This window comes from Oncorhynchus masou, chromosome 2, assembly GCF_036934945.1.
Source record: "Oncorhynchus masou masou isolate Uvic2021 chromosome 2, UVic_Omas_1.1, whole genome shotgun sequence".
Lineage (NCBI taxonomy): Eukaryota > Metazoa > Chordata > Actinopteri > Salmoniformes > Salmonidae > Oncorhynchus > Oncorhynchus masou.
Genome location: NC_088213.1, coordinates 6,806,428 through 6,829,051, shown reverse-complemented (window position 1 = coordinate 6,829,051; position 22,624 = coordinate 6,806,428). Strand labels below are relative to the sequence as shown.

Genomic DNA, 22,624 nt, shown 5'->3' with positions numbered 1-22,624 from the left:
GTTGTGGGGATGGCAGCACCATGTTGTGGGGATGGCAGCACCATGTTGTGGGGGTGGCAGCACCATGTTGTGGGGGTGGCAGCACCATGTTGTGGGGGTGGCAGCATCATGTTGTGGGGGTGCTTTGTTGCAGGAAGGACTGGTGCACTTCACAAAATATATGGCATCATGAGGTTGGAAAATTATGTGGATATATTGAAGCAAAATCTCACGACATCAGTCAGGAAGTTAAAGCTTGGTCGCAAATGGGTCTTCCAAATGGACAATGACCCCAAGCATACTTCCAAAGTTGTGTCAAAATGGCTTAAGGACAACAAAGTCAAGGTATTGGAGTGGCCATCACAAAGCCCTGACCTCAATCCTATAGAAAATCTGTGGGCAGAACTGAAAAAGCGTGGCCTCTCTGCGAACAAGGAGGCCTACAAACCTGACTTGTCTGGGGGGTTACACCAGCTCTTATGTGTCAGGAGGCCTACAAACCTGACTCAGTTACACCAGCTCTGTCAGGAGGCCTACAAACCTGACTCAGTTACACCAGCTCTGTCAGGAGGAATGGGCCACAATTCACCCAACTTATTGTGGGAAGCTTGTGGAAGGCAACCCGAAACGTTTGACCCAAGATAAACAATTTAAAAGGCAATGCTACCAAATACTAATGAAGTGTATGTAAACTTCTGACCCACTGGAAATGTGATGAAATAAATCAATCTCTCTACTATTATTCTGACATTTCACATTCTTAAAATAAAGTGGTGATCCTAACTGACCGAAGACAAGGAATTTTTACTGGGATTAAATGTCAGGAATTATGAAAAACTGAGTTTAAATGTATTAGACTTAGGTGTATGTAAACTTCTGACTTCAGCTGTATGTCTCCTACAATCGCATCAGAAGGGAGAAGACAGAAAGATACTGTAGTATATAGTTCTACATACCACTTCAGATCAGGTCCCTTTGTACTGGTGGAGGCCTTCTGAGGGGTGGGGCTTCTCTGGGGGGTGGGGCTTCTCTGGGGGTGGGGCTTCTCTGGGGGTGGGGAGTCTTCTCTGGGGGTGGGGATTCTCTTATGTGAAGGGCTTCTCTGGGGTGTGGCTTCTCTGGGGGTGGGGATTCTCTTATGTGAAGGGCCTCTCTGCGGGGTGGGGCTTCTCTGGGGGTGGGGCTTGTCTGGGGGTGGGGGTAGGGATTCTCTTATGTGAAGAGCCTCTCTGGGGTGGGTGTGGAGCTTCTCTGGGGGATGGGGGTGGAGCTTCTCTGGGGGTGGGGCGGAGCCTCTCTGGGGGTGGGGGCGGAGCCTCTCTGGGGGTGGGGGTTATAATATGGAATGCCTCTCTGCTCAGGGTGTCATCTAGAATACACACATCCTCCTCAGGGTCAGACGAGGTCCTGGAGTCAGACAGAGGTTGTATTCATTAGGGTAATGAGTCACACCATAGCAAAGTCCTACGATTTGCAAGCTTTTCTTTATTGGACAAGGTCAGGGTTAAGTCCCTCCTCTCCCTTTCAGTCAACTCGTGTCCACACCGTTAGAAATGTGTTAAAGAGAAGGTTAAAGGTGCTTCCTTCAACACAGTACTACATGCAGGGAGTCCTCCTCCTTGTTCCTGACTTACTCTTCGGTTATCTTGCCGGCTACACACCAGTTTATAATATACTTCCGTGTTGGTGGGCTGTAGGTGGAGGCGGAGCTTAATGGGTCCGCCCGGCTTATAATATGACTCCTCCCGTTGGATACTGATTCTCGAGAGGCCGTTAGAATCCTACACACCAGGGTTATAATATGAGGTAATGAGTCTACACACCAGGGTTATAATATGAGGTAATGAGTCTACACACCAGGGTTATAATATGAGGTAATGAGTCTACACACCAGGGTTATAATATGAGGTAATGAGTCTACACACCAGGGTTATAATATGAGGTAATGAGTCTACACACCAGGGTTAAAAGAGTCAATTCAAGAAGTTTGTTCAAATTCAATCCATGAACGTAATGACTCCATTAAACCCATATTCCTCCAGCTCTCTTCCCTCCCCATCATCAATCCACCAAGTGGAGCTACCCATCCCTGTCCCGGGATCATTCAACAACCGCTGAATAGCATAGCGCCACAGTGAAATAATATTACTAAAAATATTCATATTCATGAAATCACAAGTGCAACATTGCAAAACACAGCTTAGCCTTTTGTTAATCCACCTGTCGTCTCAGATTTTGAAATTATGCTTTACAGCGAAAGCAATCCAAGCGTTTGTGTAAGTTTATCGATAGCCTAGCATTATGTACACTTAGCATCAGGAAGCTTGGTCACGAAAATCAGAAAGGCAATCAAATTAATCGTTTACCTTTGATGATCTTCGGATGTTTTCACTCACGAGACTCCCAGTTAGACAAAAATGTTCCTTTTGTTCCATAAAGATTATTTTTATACCAAAATACCTTGTTTATCGCGTTATTTTCGGAAATCCACAGGAAAGAGCGGTCTCGACAACGCAGACGGAAAGTCCAAATAGTCTCCATAATGTCCACAGAAACACGTCAAACGTTTTTTATAATCATTCCTCAGGTAATTTTTAAAATATTTATTCGATAATATATCAACCGAGTGTGTAGGTTTTTCAATAACAGCGGGAGGAACAATGGCAGCTTTACTCAGTTGCGCAAAAACTCACTCAGAGCCCCCACCTCTCCACTTAAACAATGTGATCCTTCACGCTCATTTTTCAAAATAAAAGCCAGAAACTATGTCTGAAGACTTGACACTTAGGGAAGCCATAGAAAAAGGAATCTGGTTGATATCCCTTTAAATGGAGGATAGGCTTGCATAGGAACAGAGGTTTCAAAATATGAGTCACTTCCTGATTGGATTTTCCTCAGGGTTTCGCCTGCAATATCAGTTCCGTTATACTCACAGACAATATTTTGACAGTTTTGGAAACTTTAGAGTGTTTTCTATCCTAATCTGTCAATTATATGCATATTCTAGCATCTGGTCCTGAGAAATAGGCCATTTACTTTGGGAACGTTATTTTTCCAAACAGAAAAATAGTGCCCCCTAGCTTCAAGAGTTAACAACGCACAGGAAAACAGACATTAAACCCTCAACCCTGCTGGTTCGCTCTCTTCTCTCACCTGGCTGTCTGGCTCCATAACCAGCCTGGCTATGGTATGAGGCCAGCCTCGGCTCTTCCACTGGGGGCCTGGTGCCAGGCCAGCAGGGGGAACCAGGTCGGCATGGGGAACCAGGCCAGCAGGGGGAACCAGGCCAGCAGGGGGAACCAGGTCAGCAGGGGAAACCAGGTCAGCATCCATGGACTGTCGGACTCTCTCTGGGACCTGGGGACGTCCTGCTCCAACACAGCGTCTGAGCCCTGTCTGGGGTCAGATTCAGGTTTACCAGGGGTCACCACCAATACACTTTAACAATGAAAAGAGACAGACACACAGTGGACACAACATCAACAACGTTAAAACTACAGACAAACTGGGGAGCAGAACAGACCATAGGACCAGCCTGGAGAAATACACTGTTTGGGATGACAAGGAGTGGAACGACAGACAGACTGGTACCCAGGCTCCCATAGGACCAGCCTGGAGAAATACACTCTGTTTGGGATGACAAGGAGTGGAACGACAGACAGACTGGTACCCAGGCTCCCATAGGACCAGCCTGGAGAAATACACTCTGTTTGGGATGACAAGGAGTGGAACGACAGACAGACTGGTTCCCAGGCTACCATAGGACAGGAAGCAGCAGGGTAGTGATATGACTGGTACCCAGGCTACCATAGGACAGGAAGCAGAGGGTAGTGATATGACTGGTACCCAGGCTCCCATAGGACAGGAAGCAGCAGGGTAGTGATATGACTGGTTTGGGACCATAGGACAGGAAGCAGAGGGTAGTGATACAGACTGGTTCCCAGGCTCCCATAGGACAGGAAGCAGAGGAGAATGTGACTGTTTGGGATGACCATAGGACAGGAAGCAGTAGGGTAGTGATATGACTGGTACCCAGGCTACCATAGGACAGGAAGCAGAGGGTAGTGATATGACTGGTACCCAGGCTCCCATAGGACAGGAAGCAGCAGGGTAGTGATATGACTGGTTCCCAGGCTACCATAGGACAGGAAGCAGCAGGGTAGTGATATGACTGGTTCCCAGGCTACCATAGGACAGGAAGCAGTAGGGTAGTGATATGACTGGTTCCCAGGCTACCATAGGACAGGAAGCAGCAGGGTAGTGATATGACTGGTTCCCAGGCTACCATAGGACAGGAAGCAGCAGGGTAGTGATATGACTGGTTCCCAGGCTACCATAGGACAGGAAGCAGAGGGTAGTGATATGACTGGTTCCCAGGCTACCATAGGACAGGAAGCAGCAGGGTAGTGATATGACTGGTTCCCAGGCTACCATAGGACAGGAAGCAGAGGGTAGTGATATGACTGGTTCCCAGGCTCCCATAGGACAGGAAGCAGCAGGGTAGTGATATGACTGGTTCCCAGGCTCCCATAGGACAGGAAGCAGAGGGTAGTGATATGACTGGTTCCCAGGCTCCCATAGGACAGGAAGCAGAGGGTAGTGATATGACTGGTTCCCAGGCTCCATAGGACAGGAAGCAGAGGGTAGTGATATGACTGGTTCCCAGGCTCCCATAGGACAGGAAGCAGAGGGTAGTGATATGACTGGTTCCCAGGCTACCATAGGACAGGAAGCAGAGGGTAGTGATATGACTGGTTCCCAGGCTCCCATAGGACAGGAAGCAGCAGGGTAGTGATATGACTGGTTCCCAGGCTACCATAGGACAGGAAGCAGAGGGTAGTGATATGACTGGTTCCCAGGCTACCATAGGACAGGAAGCAGCAGGGTAGTGATATGACTGGTTCCCAGGCTACCATAGGACAGGAAGCAGCAGGGTAGTGATATGACTGGTTCCCAGGCTCCCATAGGACAGGAAGCAGAGGGTAGTGATATGACTGGTTCCCAGGCTACCATAGAACAGGAAGCAGCAGGGTAGTGATATGACTGGTTCCCAGGCTACCATAGGACAGGAAGCAGCAGGGTGTGATATGACTGGTTCCCAGGCTCCCATAGGACAGGAAGCAGAGGGTAGTGATATGACTGGTTCCCAGGCTACCATAGAACAGGAAGCAGCAGGGTAGTGATGTGACTGGTTCCCAGGCTACCATAGGACAGGAAGCAGAGGGTAGTGATATGACTGGTTCCCAGGCTACCATAGAACAGGAAGCAGCAGGGTAGTGATATGACTGGTTCCCAGGCTACCATAGAACAGGAAGCAGCAGGGTAGTGATATGACTGGTTCCCAGGCTACCATAGAACAGGAAGCAGCAGGGTAGTGATATGACTGGTTCCCAGGCTACCAGAGGGTAGTGATATGACTGGTTCCCAGGCTACCATAGGACAGGAAGCAGAGGGTAGTGATATGACTGGTTCCCAGGCTACCATAGGACAGGAAGCAGAGGGTAGTGATATGACTGGTTCCCAGGCTACCATAGGACAGGAAGCAGCAGGGTAGTGATATGACTGGTTCCCAGGCTACAATAGGACAGGAAGCAGAGGGTAGTGATATGACTGGTTCCCAGGCTACCATAGGACAGGAAGCAGCAGGGTAGTGATATGACTGGTTCCCAGGCTACCAGAGGGTAGTGATATGACTGGTTCCCAGGCTCCCATAGGACAGGAAGCAGAGGGTAGTGATATGACTGGTTCCCAGGCTACCATAGAACAGGAAGCAGCAGGGTAGTGATATGACTGGTTCCCAGGCTCCCATAGGACAGGAAGCAGCAGGGTAGTGATATGACTGGTTCCCAGGCTACCATAGGACAGGAAGCAGCAGGGTAGTGATATGACTGGTTCCCAGGCTACCATAGGACAGGAAGCAGAGGGTAGTGATATGACTGGTTCCCAGGCTACCATAGGGTGTGATATGACTGGTTCCCAGGCTCCCATAGGACAGGAAGCAGCAGGGTGTGATATGACTGGTTCCCAGGCTCCCATAGGACAGGAAGCAGAGGGTAGTGATATGACTGGTTCCCAGGCTACCATAGAACAGGAAGCAGAGGGTAGTGATATGACTGGTTCCCAGGCTACCATAGGACAGGAAGCAGAGGGTAGTGATTGACAACCTGGGGCTTTTAGAGAGGTGCAGGAGAGGTTCCTCAGCAGCTCCTTTCCTGCGTTCTCCTCCATCACTCCCTTTCCACCTCCTCCTCCAGCTCGGCAAGGTCATGGGCTCCCTCAGCTCCTCGGCCAGGGCTGTGATAAACGGCCATCAGCTGGCTGCGGGTCAGCAGGACGCCACCGGGGGAGGACTGGGAGGACTGGAGGCTACCATAGGAGGGAGAGCAGCAGTTTAGACTGGGAGGACTGGAGGGAAGAGAGGGAGTGAGTTTAGACTGGGAGGACTGGAGGGAGAGAGAGGGTAGGAGTTTAGACTGGGAGGACTGGAGGGAGAGAGAGGGGAGGCAGTTTAGACTGGGAGGACTGGAGGGAGAGAGAGGGAGGCAGTTTAGACTGGGAGGACTGGAGGGAGAGAGAAGCAGAGGCAGTTTAGACTGGGAGGACTGGAGGGAGAGAGAGGCAGAGGGTAGTTTAGACTGGGAGGACTGGAGGGAGAGGCAGTTTAGACTGGGAGGACTGGAGGGAGAGGCAGTTTAGACTGGGAGGACTGGAGGGAGAGAGAGAGGCAGTTTAGACTGGAAGGACTGGAGAGAGAGAGGGAGAGAGGGTCAGGCAGTTTAGACTGGGAGGACTGGAGGGAGAGAGAGGGGGAGTCAGTTTAGACTGGGAGGACTGGGGGGAGAGAGAGGGGGAGTCAGTTTAGACTGGGAGGACTGGAGGGAGAGAGAGAGAGAGGCAGTTTATCCACACACTGCGTGGCCCCCTGTATATCCACACACTGTGGGGCCCCCACTGGGCCCCCTGTCTATCCACACACTGTGGGGCCCCCTGTCTATCCACACACTGTGGGGCCCCCTGTCTATCCACACACTGTGGGGCCCCCTGTCTATCCACACACTGTGGGGCCCCCTGTCATCCTCACACTGTGGGTCAGCAGCCCCCGTCTATCCACACACTGTGGAGCCCCTTGTAAATCACACACTGTGGAGCCCCTTGTAAATCACACACTGTGGGGCCCCCTGTCTATCCACACACTGTGGGGCCCCCTGTCTATCCACACACTGTGGGGCCCCCTGTCTATCCACACACTGTGGGGCCCCCTGTCTATCCACACACTGTGGGGCCCCCTGTCTATCCACACACTGTGGGGCCCCCTGTCTATCCACACACTGTGGGGCCCCCTGTATATCCACACTGTGGAGCCCCCTGTATATCCACACTGTGGGGCCCCCTGTATATCCACACACTGTGGGGCCACTTTAGGGTCCAGGCTCGGTAACTGGAAATCATGTTGTCACAATAACGGAACTAAAAGTGCTTTCTAAAGTCCATGTATTTGATTGGTTGACATCGGATCAATCAGCTACCTGGGTTTGTGTCTGGATGTCTTCTCCTCTGTTGCTGGTAGAAGGTGGTCCTCTGGCTGAGGGTCTGAGGGGCAGTCTCCTTCCTCTGCATCCTGTCCTGCCTGCCGCCTCTTCACCACCAGCTGTCTGGCAGCCTGATATTCACACAGACAGATCTCAGTTCAGTTAGGAACAGTGGGTTATGGAGACAGATCTCAGACTGGGAGGAACAGTGGATGGAGACAGATCTCAGTTCAGTTAGGAACAGTGGGTTATGGAGACAGATCTCAGTTCAGTAATGAACAGTGGGTTATGGAGACAGATCTCAGTTCAGTTAGGAACAGTGGGTTATGGAGACAGATCTCAGTTCAGTTAGGAACAGTGGGTTATGGAGGCAGATCTCAGTTCAGGTCAGAGACAGATCTCAGTTCAGTTAGGAACAGTGGGTTATGGAGACAGATCTCAGTTCAGTTAGGAACAGTGGGTTATGGAGACAGATCTCAGTTCAGTTAGGAACAGTGGGTTATGGAGACAGATCTCAGTTCAGTTAGGAACAGTGGGTTATGGGAGACAGATCTCAGTTCAGTTAGGAACAGTGGGTTATGGAGACAGATCTCAGACCAGGTCAGGGAGACAGATCTCAGTTCAGTTAGGAACAGTGGGTTATGGGAGACAGATCTCAGTTCAGTTAGGAACAGTGGGTTATGGAGACCGATCTCAGTTCAGTTAGGAACAGTGGGTTATGGAGGCAGATCTCAGACCAGGTCAGGGAGACAGATCTCAGTTCAGTTAGGAACAGTGGGTTATGGAGACAGATCTCAGACCAGGTCAGGGAGACAGATCTCAGTTCAGTTAGGAACAGTGGGTTATGGAGACAGATCTCAGTTCAGTTAGGAACAGTGGGTTATGGGAGACAGATCTCCAGTTCAGTTAGGAACAGTGGGTTATGGAGACAGATCTCAGACCAGGTCAGGGAGACAGATCTCAGTTCAGTTAGGAACAGTGGGTTATGGAACAGATCTCAGACCAGGTCAGGGAGACAGATCTCAGTTCAGTTAGGAACAGTGGGTTATGGAGACAGATCTCAGTTCAGTTAGGAACAGTGGGTTATGGAGACAGATCTCAGACCAGGTCAGGGAGACAGATCTCAGTTCAGTTAGGAACAGTGGGTTATGGAGACAGATCTCAGTTCAGTTAGGTCTGTGGGTTATGGAGACAGATCTCAGTTCAGGTTAGGAACAGTGGGTTATGGAGACAGATCTCAGACCAGGTCAGGGAGACAGATCTCAGTTCAGTTAGGAACAGTGGGTTATGGAGACAGATCTCAGTTCAGTTAGGAACAGTGGGTTATGGAGACAGATCTCAGACCAGGTAGGAACAGTGGGTTATGGAGACAGACCTAGAACAGGTTATGGAGACAGATCTCAGTTCAGTTAGGAACAGTGGGTTATGGAGACAGATCTCAGACCAGGTCAGGGAGACAGATCTCAGTTCAGTTAGGAACAGTGGGTTATGGGAGACAGATCTCAGTTCAGTTAGGAACAGTGGGTTATGGAGACAGATCTCAGACCAGGTCAGGGAGACAGATCTCAGTTCAGTTAGGAACAGTGGGTTATGGAGACAGATCTCAGTTCAGTTAGGAACAGTGGGTTATGGAGACAGATCTCAGAGGAACAGTGGGTTATGGGAGACCGATCTCAGTTCAGTTAGGAACAGTGGGTTATGGAGACAGATCTCAGTTCAGTTAGGAACAGTGGGTTATGGAGACAGATCTCAGACCAGGTCAGGGAGACAGATCTCAGTTCAGTTAGGAACAGTGGGTTATGGAGACAGATCTCAGTTCAGTTAGGAACAGTGGGTTATGGAGACAGATCTCAGTTCAGTTAGGAACAGTGGGTTATGGAGACAGATCTCAGTTCAGTTAGGAACAGTGGGTTATGGAGACAGATCTCAGTTCAGTTAGGAACAGTGGGTTATGGAGACAGATCTCAGACCAGGTCAGGGAGACAGATCTCAGTTCAGTTAGGAACAGTGGGTTATGGAGACAGATCTCAGTTCAGTTAGGAACAGTGGGTTATGGAGGCAGATATCAGACCAGGTCAGGGAGACAGATCTCAGTTCAGTTAGGAGGTTGGGTTATGGGAGACAGATCTCAGACCAGGTCAGGGAAACACTACTCACTTCAGTTAGGAACAGTGGGTTATGGAGACAGATCTCAGTTCAGTTAGGAACAGTGGGTTATGGGACACAGATCTCAGTTCAGTTAGGAACAGTGGGTTATGGAGGCAGATCTCAGACCAGGTCAGGGAGACAGATCTCAGTTCAGTTAGGAACAGTGGGTTATGGAGACAGATCTCAGTTCAGTTAAACAGTGGGTTATGGAGAGGGACACTCCAGTTCAGTTAGGAACAGTGGGTTATGGAGACAGATCTCAGACCAGGTCAGGGGACAGATCTCAGTTCAGTTAGGAACAGTGGGTTATGGAGACAGATCTCAGTTCAGTTAGGAACAGTGGGTTATGGAGACAGATCTCAGACCAGGTCAGGGGAGACAGATCTCAGTTCAGTTAGGAACAGTGGGTTATGGAGACAGATCTCAGTTCAGTTAGGAACAGTGGGTTATGGAGGCAGATCTCAGACCAGGTCAGGGAGACAGATCTCAGTTCAGTTAGGAACAGTGGGTTATGGGAGACAGATCTCAGTTCAGTTGAGGAACAGTGGGTTATGGAGACAGATCTCAGACCAGGTCAGGAGACAGATCTCAGTTCAGTTAGGAACAGTGGGTTATGGAGACAGATCTCAGACCAGGTCAGGAGAGACAGATCTCAGTTCAGTTAGGAACAGTGGGTTATGGGAGACAGATCCAGACTCAGTTAGGAACAGTGGGTTATGGAGACAGATCTCAGACCAGGTCAGGGTAGACAGATCTCAGTTCATTAGGAACAGTGGGTTATGGCCAGACAGACCTCCAGTTCAGTTAGGAACAGTGGGTTATGGAGACAGATCTCAGACCAGGTCAGGGGTAATACAGATCTCAGTTCACTTAGGAACAGTGGGTTATGGGAGACAGATCTCAGTTCAGTTAGGAACAGTGGGTTATGGGAGACAGATCTCAGTTCACTACACTATATATGGAGTTAGGAACAGTGGGTTATGGAGACAGATCTCAGTTCAGTTAGGAACAGTGGGTTATGGAGACAGATCTCAGTTCAGTTAGGAACAGTGGGTTATGGAGGCAGATCTCAGACCAGGTCTGGGTAATCTCAGTTCAGTTAGGAACAGTGGGTTATGGGAGACAGATCTCAGTTCAGTTACAACAGTGGGTTATGGAGACAGATCTCAGTTCAGTTAGGAACAGTGGGTTATGGAGACAGATCTCAGACCAGGTCAGGGACACAGCCATCTCATGTTCAGTTAGGAACAGTGGGTTATGGGACAGATCTCAGATGGAGGGACACAGATCTCAGTTCAGTTGAGGTAACAGTGGGTTATGGAGACAGACTCAGCCAGTTGAACAGTGGGTTATGGAGACAGATCTCAGTTCAGTTAGGAACAGTGGGTTATGGAGCCAGACTGATGCTGAGGTAATTACAACTACTAGTTATTACTAGTTAGTTACAGTACAACTGAATAGGTAATAACACATCAGCCCAAACAGTTAAAACTAATCTATGGAGAGGGTGTCCCAGCCAGACTGATGCAAAAATACAACACACTATATATGGAGAGGGGACACAGCCAGACTGATGCTGAGGTAATACACTACACTATATATGGAGAGGGGACACAGCCAGACTGATGCTGAGGTAATACACACACTATATATGGAGAGGGGACACAGCCAGACTGATGCTGAGGTAATACACACACTATATATGGAGAGGGGACACAGCCAGACTGATGCTGAGGTAATACACTACACTATATATGGAGAGGGGACACAGCCAGACTGATGCTGAGGTAATACAACACACTATATATGGAGAGGGGACACAGCCAGACTGATGCTGAGGTAATACAACACACTATATATGGAGAGGGACACAGCCAGACTGATGCTGAGGTAATACAACACACTATATATGGAGAGGGGACACAGCCAGACTGATGCTGAGGTAATACACTATATATGGAGAGGGGACACAGCCAGACTGATGCTGAGGTAATACACTACACTATATATGGAGAGGGGACACAGCCAGACTGATGTTGAGGTAATACACTACACTATATATGGAGGGGACACAGCCAGACTGATGCTGAGGTAATACACTATATATGGAGAGGGGACACAGCCAGACTGATGCTGAGGTAATACACTACACTATATATGGAGAGGGGACACAGCCAGACTGATGCTAAGGTAATACAACACACTATATATGGAGAGGGGACACAGCCAGACTGATGCTGAGGTAATACAACACACTATATATGGAGAGGGGACACAGCCAGACTGATGCTGAGGTAAAACACTACACTATATATGGAGAGGGGGACACAGCCAGACTGATGCTGAGGTAATACACTACACTATATATGGAGAGGGGACACAGCCAGACTGATGCTGAGGTAATACAACACACTATATATGGAGAGGGGACACAGCCAGACTGATGCTGAGGTAATACACTACACTATATATGGAGAGGGGACACAGCCAGACTGATGCTGAGGTAATACACTACACTATATATGGAGAGGGGACACAGCCAGACTGATGCTGAGGTAATACACTACACTATATATGGAGAGGGGACACAGCCAGACTGATGCTGAGGTAATACACTATATATGGAGAGGGGACACAGCCAGACTGATGCTGAGGTAATACACTACACTATATATGGAGAGGGGACACAGCCAGACTGATGCTGAGGTAATACACTACACTATATATGGAGAGGGGACACAGCCAGACTGATGCTGAGGTAATACACTACACTATATATGGAGAGGGGACACAGCCAGACTGATGCTGAGGTAATACACTACACTATATATGGAGAGGGGACACAGCCAGACTGATGCTGAGGTAATACAACACACTATATATGGAGAGGGGACACAGCCAGACTGATGCTGAGGTAATACAACACACTATATATGGAGAGGGGACACAGCCAGACTGATGCTGAGGTAATACAACACACTATATATGGAGAGGGACACAGCCAGACTGATGCTGAGGTAATACACTACACTATATGGAGAAGGGACACAGCCAGACTGATGCTGAGGTAATACACTACACTATATATGGAGAGGGGACACAGCCAGACTGAACTGAGGTAATACACTACACTATATATGGAGAGGGGACACAGCCAGACTGATGCTGAGGTAATACACTACACTATATATGGAGAGGGGACACAGCCAGACTGATGCTGAGGTAATACACTACACTATATATGGAGAGGGGACACAGCCAGACTGATGCTAAGGTAATACAACACACTATATATGGAGAGGGGACACAGCCAGACTGATGCTAGGTAATACAACACACTATATATGGAGAGGGGACACAGCCAGACTGATGCTGAGGTAATACAACACACTATATATGGAGAGGACACAGCCAGACTGATGCTGAGGTAATACACTACACTATATATGGAGAGGGGGACACAGCCAGACTGATGCTGGGTAATACACTACACTATATATGGAGAGGGGACACAGCCAGACTGATGCTAAGGTAATACAACACACTATATATGGAGAGGGGACACAGCCAGACTGATGCTGAGGTAATACAACACACTATATATGGAGAGGGGACACAGCCAGACTGATGCTGAGGTAATACACTACACTATATATGGAGAGGGGACACAGCCAGACTGATGCTGAGGTAATGCACTACACTATATATGGAGAGGGGACACAGCCAGACTGATGCTGAGGTAATGCACCCACTATATATGGAGAGGGGACACAGCCAGACTGATGCTGAGGTAATACAACCTACTATATATGGAGAGGGGACACAGCCAGACTGATGCTGAGGTAATGCAACACACTATATATGGAGACACACAGCCATCACTGGATGCTGAGGTAATACACTACACTCCCATCAGCCCTGGAGACATTACACAGCCAGACTGATGCTGAGGTACATACCCACTCCCATAGCCCCTGGAGACATTACACAGCCAGACTGATGCTGAGGTAATACCCCCTATATCAGCCCCTGGAGAGGGGACACAGCCAGACTGATGCAGAGGTAATAAACTACACTATATATGGAGAGGGGACACAGCCAGACTGATGCCCTGAGGTAATGCCCTATATATGGAGAGGGGACCAGCCAGACTCATGCCTCTGGAGGTAATACAACACACTATATGGAGAGGGGACACAGCCAGACTGATGCTGAGGTAATACAACACACTATATATGGAGAGGGGACACAGCCAGACTGATGCTGAGGTAATACAACACACTATATATGGAGAGGGACACAGCCAGACTGATGCTGAGACATACAACACACTATATGGAGAACATTAGCCCCATCTGATGCTGAGGTAATACAACACACTATATATGGGAGGACCACAAGCATATGGAGAGGGGACAGCCTGATGTTGAGGTAATACACCACTATCATATGGAGAGGGGACACAGCCAGACAGCCTCTGGAGGTAATTACCACACTATATATGGAGACATTACCCCACAGACTGCCTGCTGGAGGTAATACAACCCACTATCAGCCTCTGGAGACATTACACAGCCAGATCATGCCCCTGAGACATTACCCCTATATATCTGGAGAGGGGACACAGCCAGACTGATGCAGAGGTACATACAACCACTATCATGGAGAGGGGACACAGCCAGACTGATGCCTGAGGTACATACACTATCAGCCTCTGGAGAGGGGACACAGCCAGACTGATGCTGGAGGTAATACAACACACTCCCATCATATGGAGAGGGGACCCAGCCAGATCAGATGCTGGAGGTACATTACCCTCCCATATATGGAGACATTACCAGCCAGACTGATGCTGAGGTATTATCCCCCACTATATATGGAGACATTATACCCCCCATCAGCCTCTGGAGACATTACCCCCATCAGCCTCTGGAGACATTACACAGCCATCAGATGGAGGTACATTACCCCTCCCATCAGCCCCTGGAGAGGGGACCCCCAGACTGATGCCCTGAGGTAATACAACACACTATATATCCCATCAGCCTCGCTGAGGTAATACCCCCTCCCATCAGCCTCTGGAGACACAGCCAGACTGATGCCCTGGAGGTAATACAACTCCCATCAGCCCTGGAGACATTACCTCCAGATCAGCCTCTGGAGACATACAACTCCCTATCAGCCCCTGGAGACATTACACCCAGACAGCCCCTGAGGTATTACAACCACTCCCATCAGCCCTGGAGACATTACCCAGCCAGACTGATGCTGAGGTAATACACTACACTATATCAGAGGGGACACAGCCAGACTGATGCCCTGAGGTAATACAACTCCACTATCATATGGAGAGGGGACACAGCCCCTGATCAGCCTCTGGAGACATACCAGCCCATCAGCCTCTGGAATACACACAGCCAGACTGATCAGCTCTGAGAGTAATTACCCCCTCAGCCTATGGAGACATTACACAGCCAGCCTCTGCTGAGGTAATTACCCCCACTATCAGCCTCTGGAGACATTACCCCCTCATGCCTGAGGTAATACAACACACTATATCTGGAAGACACAGCCAGACCCCCTCAGGTAATACACACCTCTGGAGACATTACACAGCCAGACTGATGCTGAGAATTACCCTACACTATCATATGGAGACATTACACAGCCAGACTGATGCTGAGGTAATACCCCCACTATATATGGAGACATTACCCCTCCCACTGATGCCTCTGGTAATACACTACACTATCAGCCTCTGGAGACATTACCCCCCATCAGCCTCTGAGGTAATACACTCCCATCATATGGAGAGGGGACCCCCCAGCCTCTGCTGAGGTAATACATACACCCCACCAGACTCAGCCTCTGGAGACATTACCCCCCCTCAGCCTCTGAGGTAATTACACCCCCCCATCAGCCTCTGGAGACATTACAGCCCCCCTCATGCCCCTGGAGACATACAACACCCCCCATCAGCCTCTGGAGACATTACCCCCATCAGCCTCTGCTGAGGTAATGCACTATATCAGGAGAGGAGACACAGCCCCTCCCATCAGCCTCTGAGGTAATACAACAGCCTCTGGAGACATTACCCCCATCAGCCTCTGGAGGGGACCCCCTCCCATCAGCCTCTGGAGAATACACTACACCTCCCATCAGCCCTGGAGACATTACCCCAGCCTCTGGAGACATTACCCTATCAGCCCTGGAGACATTACCCCCATCAGCCTGCTGGAGACATTACCCCCCCTATCAGCCTCTGGAGACATTACCCCCTCCCATCAGCCTCTGGAGACATACCCTCCCATCAGCCTCTGGAGACATTACCCCCACCAGCCTCTGCAGGTATACCCCCCATCAGCCTCTGGAACATTTCCCAGAGGGGACAGCCTCTGGAGACATTACCCCCCATCAGCCCTGGGAGACATTACCCAGCCATCAGCCTCTGGAGACATTACCCCCTCCCATCAGCCCTGGAGACATTACCCCCTCCCATCAGCCTCTGGAGACATTACCCCCCCCATCAGCCTCTGGAGACATGACCTGCTCCCATCAGCCCTGGAGACATTACCCCTCCCATCAGCCTCTGGAGACATTACCCCCTCCCATCAGCCCTGGAGACATTACTACCCCCCCCATCAGCCCCTGGAGACATTACCCCCCCATCAGCCCCTGGAGACATTACCCCCCATCAGCCCCTGGGGACATTACTACCCCCCCATCAGCCCTGGGGACATTACCCCCCCCATCAGCCTCTGGAGACATTACCCCCCCCCCATCAGCCCCTGGAGACATTACCCCCCCCATCAGCCCCCTGGAGACATTACCCCCCCCATCAGCCCCTGGAGACATTACCCCCCCCCATCAGCCTCTGGAGACATTACCCCCCTGGAGACAGGTCTAAATCAGCCCATTAGGTCCCCTCAGGTTAACAGACATCTAAATGTCCTGTCCCTCAGGTTAACAGACATTAAATGTCCTGTCCTCCCATCAGCCTGTCCTCAGGAGACATTAAATGTCCTCTGTCCCATCAGCCCAGACTGGTCTAAATGTCCCCCTCAGGTTGGGAGACATCAAATGTCCCCTCAGGTTAACAGACAGGTCTAAATGTCCCATCAGCCCCTGGTTAGACATCTAAATGTCTCTGTCCCATCAGGTTGGAGACAGGTCTAAATGTCTCTGTCCCTCAGGTTAACAGACAGGTCTAAATGTCTCTGTCCCTCAGGTTAACAGACTCTAAATGTCCTGTCCCATCAGCCTAACAGACAGGTTAAATGTCCCATCAGTCCCTCAGGTTAACAGACATCTAAATGTCTCTGTCCCTGGTTAACAGACAGGTCTAAATGTCTCTGTCCCTCAGCCCCTTAACAGACAGGTCTACTCTGTCCCATCAGGTTAACTGGAGACATCTAAATGTCCTCCCCATCAGCCCCTGGAACAGACATTAAATGTCTCCCTCAGGTTAACAGACATCCCATCAGCCTGTCTGGAGACATTACCTCCCCATCAGCCCCTGGAGACAGGGGAACCTGTCCCTCAGGTTAGACAGACATCAAATGTCTCTGGAGACCCTCATTACCCCCAGGTCTAAATGTCTCTGGAGACAGGTCTAAATGTCTCTGTCCCTCATCAGACAGGTCTGGAGAATGTCTCTGTCCCATCAGGTTAACAGACAGGTCTAAATGTCTCTGTCCCTCAGCCCCTGGAGAATTCCCCCTCCCTCAGGTTAACAGACAGGTTAAATGTCTCTGTCCCTCAGGAACAGACATTCTAAATGTCTCTGTCCCTCAGGAGACATAACAGACAGTCTCTGGAGACATTCTAAATGTCTCTGTCCCATCAGGTTAACAGGGTCTAGACATGTCTCTGTCCTCAGGTTAACAGACAGGTCTAAATGTCTCTGTCCCTCAGGTTAACAGACATGTCTAAATGTCTCTGTCCCTCAGGTTAACAGACATGTCTAAATGTCTCTGTCCCTCAGGTTAACAGACAGGTCTAAATGTCTCTGTCCCTCAGGTTAACAGACAGGTCTAAATGTCTCTGTCCCTCAGGTTAACAGACAGGTCTAAATGTCTCTGTCCCTCAGGTTAACAGACAGGTCTAAATGTCTCTGTCCCTCAGGTTAACAGACAGGTCTAAATGTCTCTCTGTACTGTTCGTGTTGTTGCCATCGTCTCTCTAGGAGTTTAGGAGTTAGCTCACCTTTCCAACCTTGCTTTTGGGGAAGTATTTCATCAAAACCTCCTTGGCTTTGTCAAAGGCCTGGTTCTTAATGCACACAATCACCAACTACAGAGAAAAACACAACAGGGTTCACCGTTATAATGATGTCAGAACAACATGGCAGAATACAACTACACCAGAATGAGAAGACATGAACGGACAACTACACCAGAACGAAGACATGAACCACCAGAATGAGAAGACGAACGACAACTACACCAGAACGGAAGACATGAACGGACAAATGCACCAGAACGAGAAGACGTGAACGGACAACTACACCAGAACGAGAAGACATGAACGGACAATTACACCAGAACGAAAGATGTGAACGGACAACTACACCAGAACGAGAAGACATGAACGGACAATTACACCAGAATGAGAAGACATGAACGGACAATTACACCAGAATGAGAAGACATGAACGGACAATTACACCAGAATGAGAAGACATGAACGGACAATTACACCAGAATGAGAAGACGTGAGCGGACAATTACACCAGAATGAGAAGACATGAACGGACAATTACACCAGAACGAGAAGACGTGAACGGCCAACTACACCAGAACGAGAAGACGTGAACGGCCAACTACACCAGAATGAGAAGGGGAAGACATGACTGGACAATCACACCAGAATGAGAAGGGGAAGACATGAACGGACAACTACACCAGAATGAGAAGACATGAACGGACAATTACACCAGAATGAGAAGACGTGAACGGACAACTACACCAGAACGAGAAGACGTGAACGGACAACTACACCAGAACGAGAAGACGTGAACGGCCAACTACACCAGAATGAGAAGACGTGAACGGCCAACTACACCAGAACGAGAAGACGTGAACGGCCAACTACACCAGAATGAGAAGACATGAACAGACAAATACACCTGAACGAGAAGACATGAACGGACAATTACACCAGAATGAGAAGTCATGAACGGACAAATAGTTGTGCAATTCACTACAGTGCACAATAGTGTTGACCGCAGTACACGGTGTCATCTTATAATGTTGGACAGGGCTGACATGAAAATCAGAACAGTGTGTCGGGTTTCAACGGGGGACCAATCAATGACTACACACAGTGTGTCGGGTTTCAACGGGGGACCAATCAATGACTGGACACAGTGTGTCAACGGGGACCAATCAGACTAACACAGTGTGTCGGGTTTCAACGGGGACCAATCAATGACTACACAGTGTATCGGGTTTCAACGGGGACCAATCAATGACTGTGTCGGGTTCAACGGGGACCAATCAATGACTACACACAGTGTGTCGGGTTTCAACGGGGACCAATCAATGACTACACACAGTGTGTCGGGTTTCAACGGGGGACCAAATCACAGTGTGGCCAGATCTCACCATCTCTCTGACAGACTTCTGTACTCTCTCCAAGTCTTTCTGGGGAACCGGCAACTCGTCGCGGATGCTGTCCAATACGCTCAGAGCAGACTCCAGTGGCGTGAGGTCCTCCTGGGAGTCAAACGAGAAGTCTGTGGATGGCAAGAAAACAACTGTGTCAGTGATCTCGGACTTGATTTCCGAAAGACACGGCTAGCTAGCTATAAGGAAGAGCAGATTCTGGGACTTGGGGTCATTCCAGATGTCTCTGATTTTCAACAGGGAAGGAATATTAGTTTGTACTGTTACATAGATAGATGTTGTGATGTAGCTAGCGAGGAAGTTACTTCGTGTTTCACTCAAAACTCTCACCGAGTTTGTCACCGTCATTTATCCTGGTGAGGAACTGTATTGCTCGAATCTTCTTGGGTGTGGCGTCGTTGGCTTCCAACGGCCGGACCAGATGACCTGAAAGAGGATGTTGTTGGATGTGTTAGCTAGCGTCTATTAAATGGGGCTAACTGCTTTAGCGCCTATTGACGATAGGCTCCTCTGACCGGGGACGTTTTGTTAAGAGGCCGAGCTCCCTGACACTTGCTCTAAACAGTAACACTCATCGCCGCGCAGTTCTGGAAACAAACGGAACGGTACTTTCAGATCAGTGAGAAATCATTTTCAAAAAACAAAAGGTTAAATTACTACACACCTTTATAGGGTTAGTGTTCCCACACGGGCATACCTCCATGTTCCAGCTTCTACCCCAAGCCATCAGACTGCTGAACAGCTTCTACCCCCAAGCCATCAGACTGCTGAACAGCTTCTACCCCCAAGCCATCAGACTGCTGAACAGCTTCTACCCCAAGCCATCAGACTGCTGAACAGCTTCTACCCCAAGCCATCAGACTGCTGAACAGCTTCTACCCCCAAGCCATCAGACTGCTGAACAGCTTCTACCCCCCCCCAAGCCATCAGACTGCTGAACAGCTTCTACCCCAAGCCATCAGACTGCTGAACAGCTTCTACCCCCAAGCCATCAGACTGCTGAACAGCTTCCCCCAAGCCATCAGACTGCTGAACAGCTTCAAGCCATCAGACTGCTGAACAGCTTCTACCCCCAAGCCATCAGACTGCTGAACAGCTTCTACCCCCAAGCCATCAGACTGCTGAACAGCTTCTACCCCCAAGCCATCAGACTGCTGAACAGCTTCTACCCCCAAGCCATCAGACTGCTGAACAGCTTCCACCCCAAGCCATCAGACTGCTGAACAGCTTCTACCCCAAGCCATCAGACTGCTGAACAGCTTCTACCCCAAGCCATCAGACTGCTGAACAGCTTCTACCCCCAAGCCATTAGACTGCTGAACAGCTTCTACCCCAAGCCATCAGACTGCTGAACAGCTTCTACCCCCAAGCCATCAGACTGCTGAACAGCTTCTACCCACAAGCCATCAGACTGCTGAACAGCTTCTACCCCCAAGCCATCAGACTGCTGAACAGCTTCTACCCCCAAGCCATCAGACTGCTGAACAGCTTCTACCCCCAAGCCATCAGGGCTGGAGGGTGACTGCTGAACAGCAAAGCCATCAGGGCTGGTACCTCTGGGGCAGGCAGAGGCCAAATCAAGCCCCGCACCGCGAGCCTCTCAAATGTTGTAACAATGTGGAGGGCTCTGTATAGTTCCGCATTAACATGATTGGTAGGTGGGGGCGGTACAGTCCGGTACAGTCCTGTGTAAATACAAACTCACATCCTTGACAACAGCTCTGCTGAGTGCTGGAGGTATGAAAGCCCTGAAGTCTGTATTGCTGCTCTGCTAAGTGCTGGAGGTGAAAGCCCTGAAGTCTGTATTGCTGCTCTGCTAAGTGCTGGAGGTATGAAAGCCCTGATGTCTGTATTGCTGCTCTGCTAAGTGCTGGAGGTATGAAAGCCCTGATGTCTGTATTGCTGCTGCTCTGGAGGTATGAAAGCCCTGATGTCTGTATTGCTGCTCTGCTAAGTGCTGGAGGTATGAAAGCCCTGATGTCTGTATTGCTGCTCTGCTACTTCATGATTGCGACTGGAGGTATGAAAGCCCTGATGTCTGTATTGGCTGGAGGTATGAAAGCCCTGAGAGCCTGATGAGCCTTTAAGTGCTGGATAAGAGCTGTATTGCTGCTAAATGACTTAAATGTAAATGTAAAATGTCTTTGTCAAACAGATGCACGCACAGATTGGATCTGTGCAAAAATTGATAAAGTGTAAATATATATATATTATTTTTTAAATATTATTTCACGTTGATATGAAAGATAAGGGGCATATTTGCATATGTTTTGAAAGGTACTACAGACCCTGGTTAGATTCCAGGCTGTATCACAACCGGCAGTGATATGGCGGCACACAATCGGCCCAGCGTTGCCCGGGTTTGGGGAGGGCGTCATTGTAAATAAGAAGTTGTTGTTAAATGACTTAGTGAAATAAATGTGTAGCTAACTCAGCATTTCCCAAACTCGGTCCTGGGCAGCGTTCAGTACATAAAAACGCAACAGAACGTTAATTGAACGAAAACGGTGCTGTACTGAACGACAGCTCTGAAAAACGGTGAGGGGTTGTAGCTTCAAAAACGCACCGCTTGTCTTTAACAACGACAAGTCACTGCTTCAAACTAAACCCGACACACCGAACGGACCAAACTAGTCTGTTCACGACACGTTTTGGGGAAAACGTCTCGTTCAATACAAAACGCTCCGCACCGTAGCAAACGTTCAAACGAAATGAACGCACCCCCGCAGGTTTCGTTTATGTCCTTGCGCTACACAGCTGATTCAGATAATAAATAATGAGTTGACTTAAGGTTATTTAAATCAGCTGTGTGGTGTTAAAGTTAGGACAAAAACTAACCTGTTCACCGGGGGATCTAGTCCAACCAACTGGTCCAGCGCACAGTCAACGTTACCACACAGTTAGCTAACATATAGCTGGGTATCACGTGGTATAAAACGAAAAGTTTATAAGCATAGCTAGCTAAACAAACTGTTAACGCGGGAGTTAATTATTCATTAAATATTTTAGGCAGAAACGGTATTAGAAACCTCTATTGGGTTCGCGTAGATGCTAACGTTAGTTAGCGAGTTAGCTAACTGCATCTGTGAGAAAACGTTACTAACATTGAAGGATGTCTCTGATCTCACAGAAATCACTGTCCTGTTCATTCCTGAACGCCTCAAACGCCACAGATATGTAATAATCCACTATCCACCGATTAACAACACATTCCACATCTAGTCCGCGGTCCGCACTCGACTCCATGTTGTCTTGTTGCCGCCACATCTACGATGTAAATAAACTGATGAGTATTTCATCTGCCGCGCTGGTTCGTGTTCAGTCAAACTTCCGTCTGGCCGC

The 22,624-nt window shown here is 49.2% G+C and overlaps 1 protein-coding gene across 1 annotated transcript; it reads right to left on the bottom strand.

Moving 5' to 3' along the window:
* Positions 1 to 7,501: 7,501 nt before the first annotated feature.
* Positions 7,502 to 22,624, bottom strand: LOC135552319 (telomeric repeat-binding factor 2-like). Its single transcript, XM_064983878.1, has 5 exons — positions 22,387 to 22,624; positions 19,613 to 19,708; positions 19,262 to 19,392; positions 17,862 to 17,948; positions 7,502 to 7,639 (listed from the first exon to the last, which is right to left on the bottom strand). The coding sequence occupies exons 1-5, from the start codon at positions 22,547 to 22,549 to the stop codon at positions 7,502 to 7,504; spliced, it is 615 nt and encodes a 204-aa protein (XP_064839950.1). The 5' UTR covers positions 22,550 to 22,624.

Bases quoted from the DNA above. Each gene is read 5' to 3' on its own strand.
- LOC135552319 (XM_064983878.1), bottom strand. From the start codon at position 22,549: ATGTGGCGGCAACAAGACAACATGGAGTCGAGTGCGGACCGCGGACTA. The intron at 17,949-19,261 runs GTGAGATCTGGC...TTTTCTCTGTAG, and splicing joins AGAAGTCTGTCAGAGAGATG to TTGGTGATTGTGTGCATTAA. The intron at 7,640-17,861 runs GTGAGCTAACTC...TGTGAATATCAG, and splicing joins CCAAAAGCAAGGTTGGAAAG to GCTGCCAGACAGCTGGTGGT.